Below are 680 nucleotides of genomic sequence, written 5' to 3' on the forward strand. Positions count from 1 at the left end.
GCAAGAATACGCAAGTTTAGAAATCGATTACCATAGAACTATTTTAAAGAATGATAACATATAAGGTTGTCAAATATCTCCCTTCCTCTTTTTTGCTCTTTATTCAATGCTTTATAAAAAGAGTTACTGTGGAGGGATTTAGCTGAAACATGCGCCATCATAGTGGCTGATTCCCTTCCAATCCCACCAAACTCACAGCTAAACCTGGTGTAAAAATTACTAAAATTGTCTAACTGAAAATAGTCACTAATTTATTTAGCCGCCCTGTTAGCTCCATTAAAACTAAATACAACATTTATTGCTTTTTTTATATTACAGGTAGCTGCACATAATGGTCACAGTTATCTGTTAGGCGATTGGAGTGGTAACAGAACTGTTGAACGTTATGATCCTCAGCGAAATACATGGTCTAAATCTAAGGTATATTAAGTTGATTTATACCTACCGCTTGAGGTCAAACTGAATATGCTTGAAAACATTTTGCAGATTTGCTCTTTGCATGGCTATGGTTATAAATGCCTACCGCTAGACAATGCTGGCAAGACATGTGTATCAGTCTATGACAAGGAAGATGACCGTTGGGGCCAAAGGTGCGCATAACCCGGAACTTCTATTCATTCCTGTTGTGTTGTGCCTGCAGACTTGTTCACATCGAAATAAATGAACAATATTAATACATA

The 680-nt window shown here is 36.8% G+C and overlaps 1 protein-coding gene across 1 annotated transcript; it reads left to right on the forward strand.

The window, feature by feature from the left end:
- Positions 1 to 318: 318 nt before the first annotated feature.
- On the forward strand, positions 319 to 602 carry LOC108970169 (the record flags this gene model as incomplete). Its single annotated transcript, XM_018935377.1, has 2 exons — positions 319 to 420; positions 487 to 602. Coding segments are annotated over 2 exons (216 nt in total), but the record flags the coding sequence as incomplete, so codon positions are not given.
- Positions 603 to 680: the final 78 nt, after the last annotated feature.

Source organism: Bactrocera latifrons, unplaced genomic scaffold, assembly GCF_001853355.1.
Source record: "Bactrocera latifrons isolate USDA-ARS-PBARC rearing strain unplaced genomic scaffold, ASM185335v1 scaffold_2890, whole genome shotgun sequence".
NCBI classification, from domain to species: Eukaryota; Metazoa; Arthropoda; class Insecta; order Diptera; family Tephritidae; genus Bactrocera; species Bactrocera latifrons.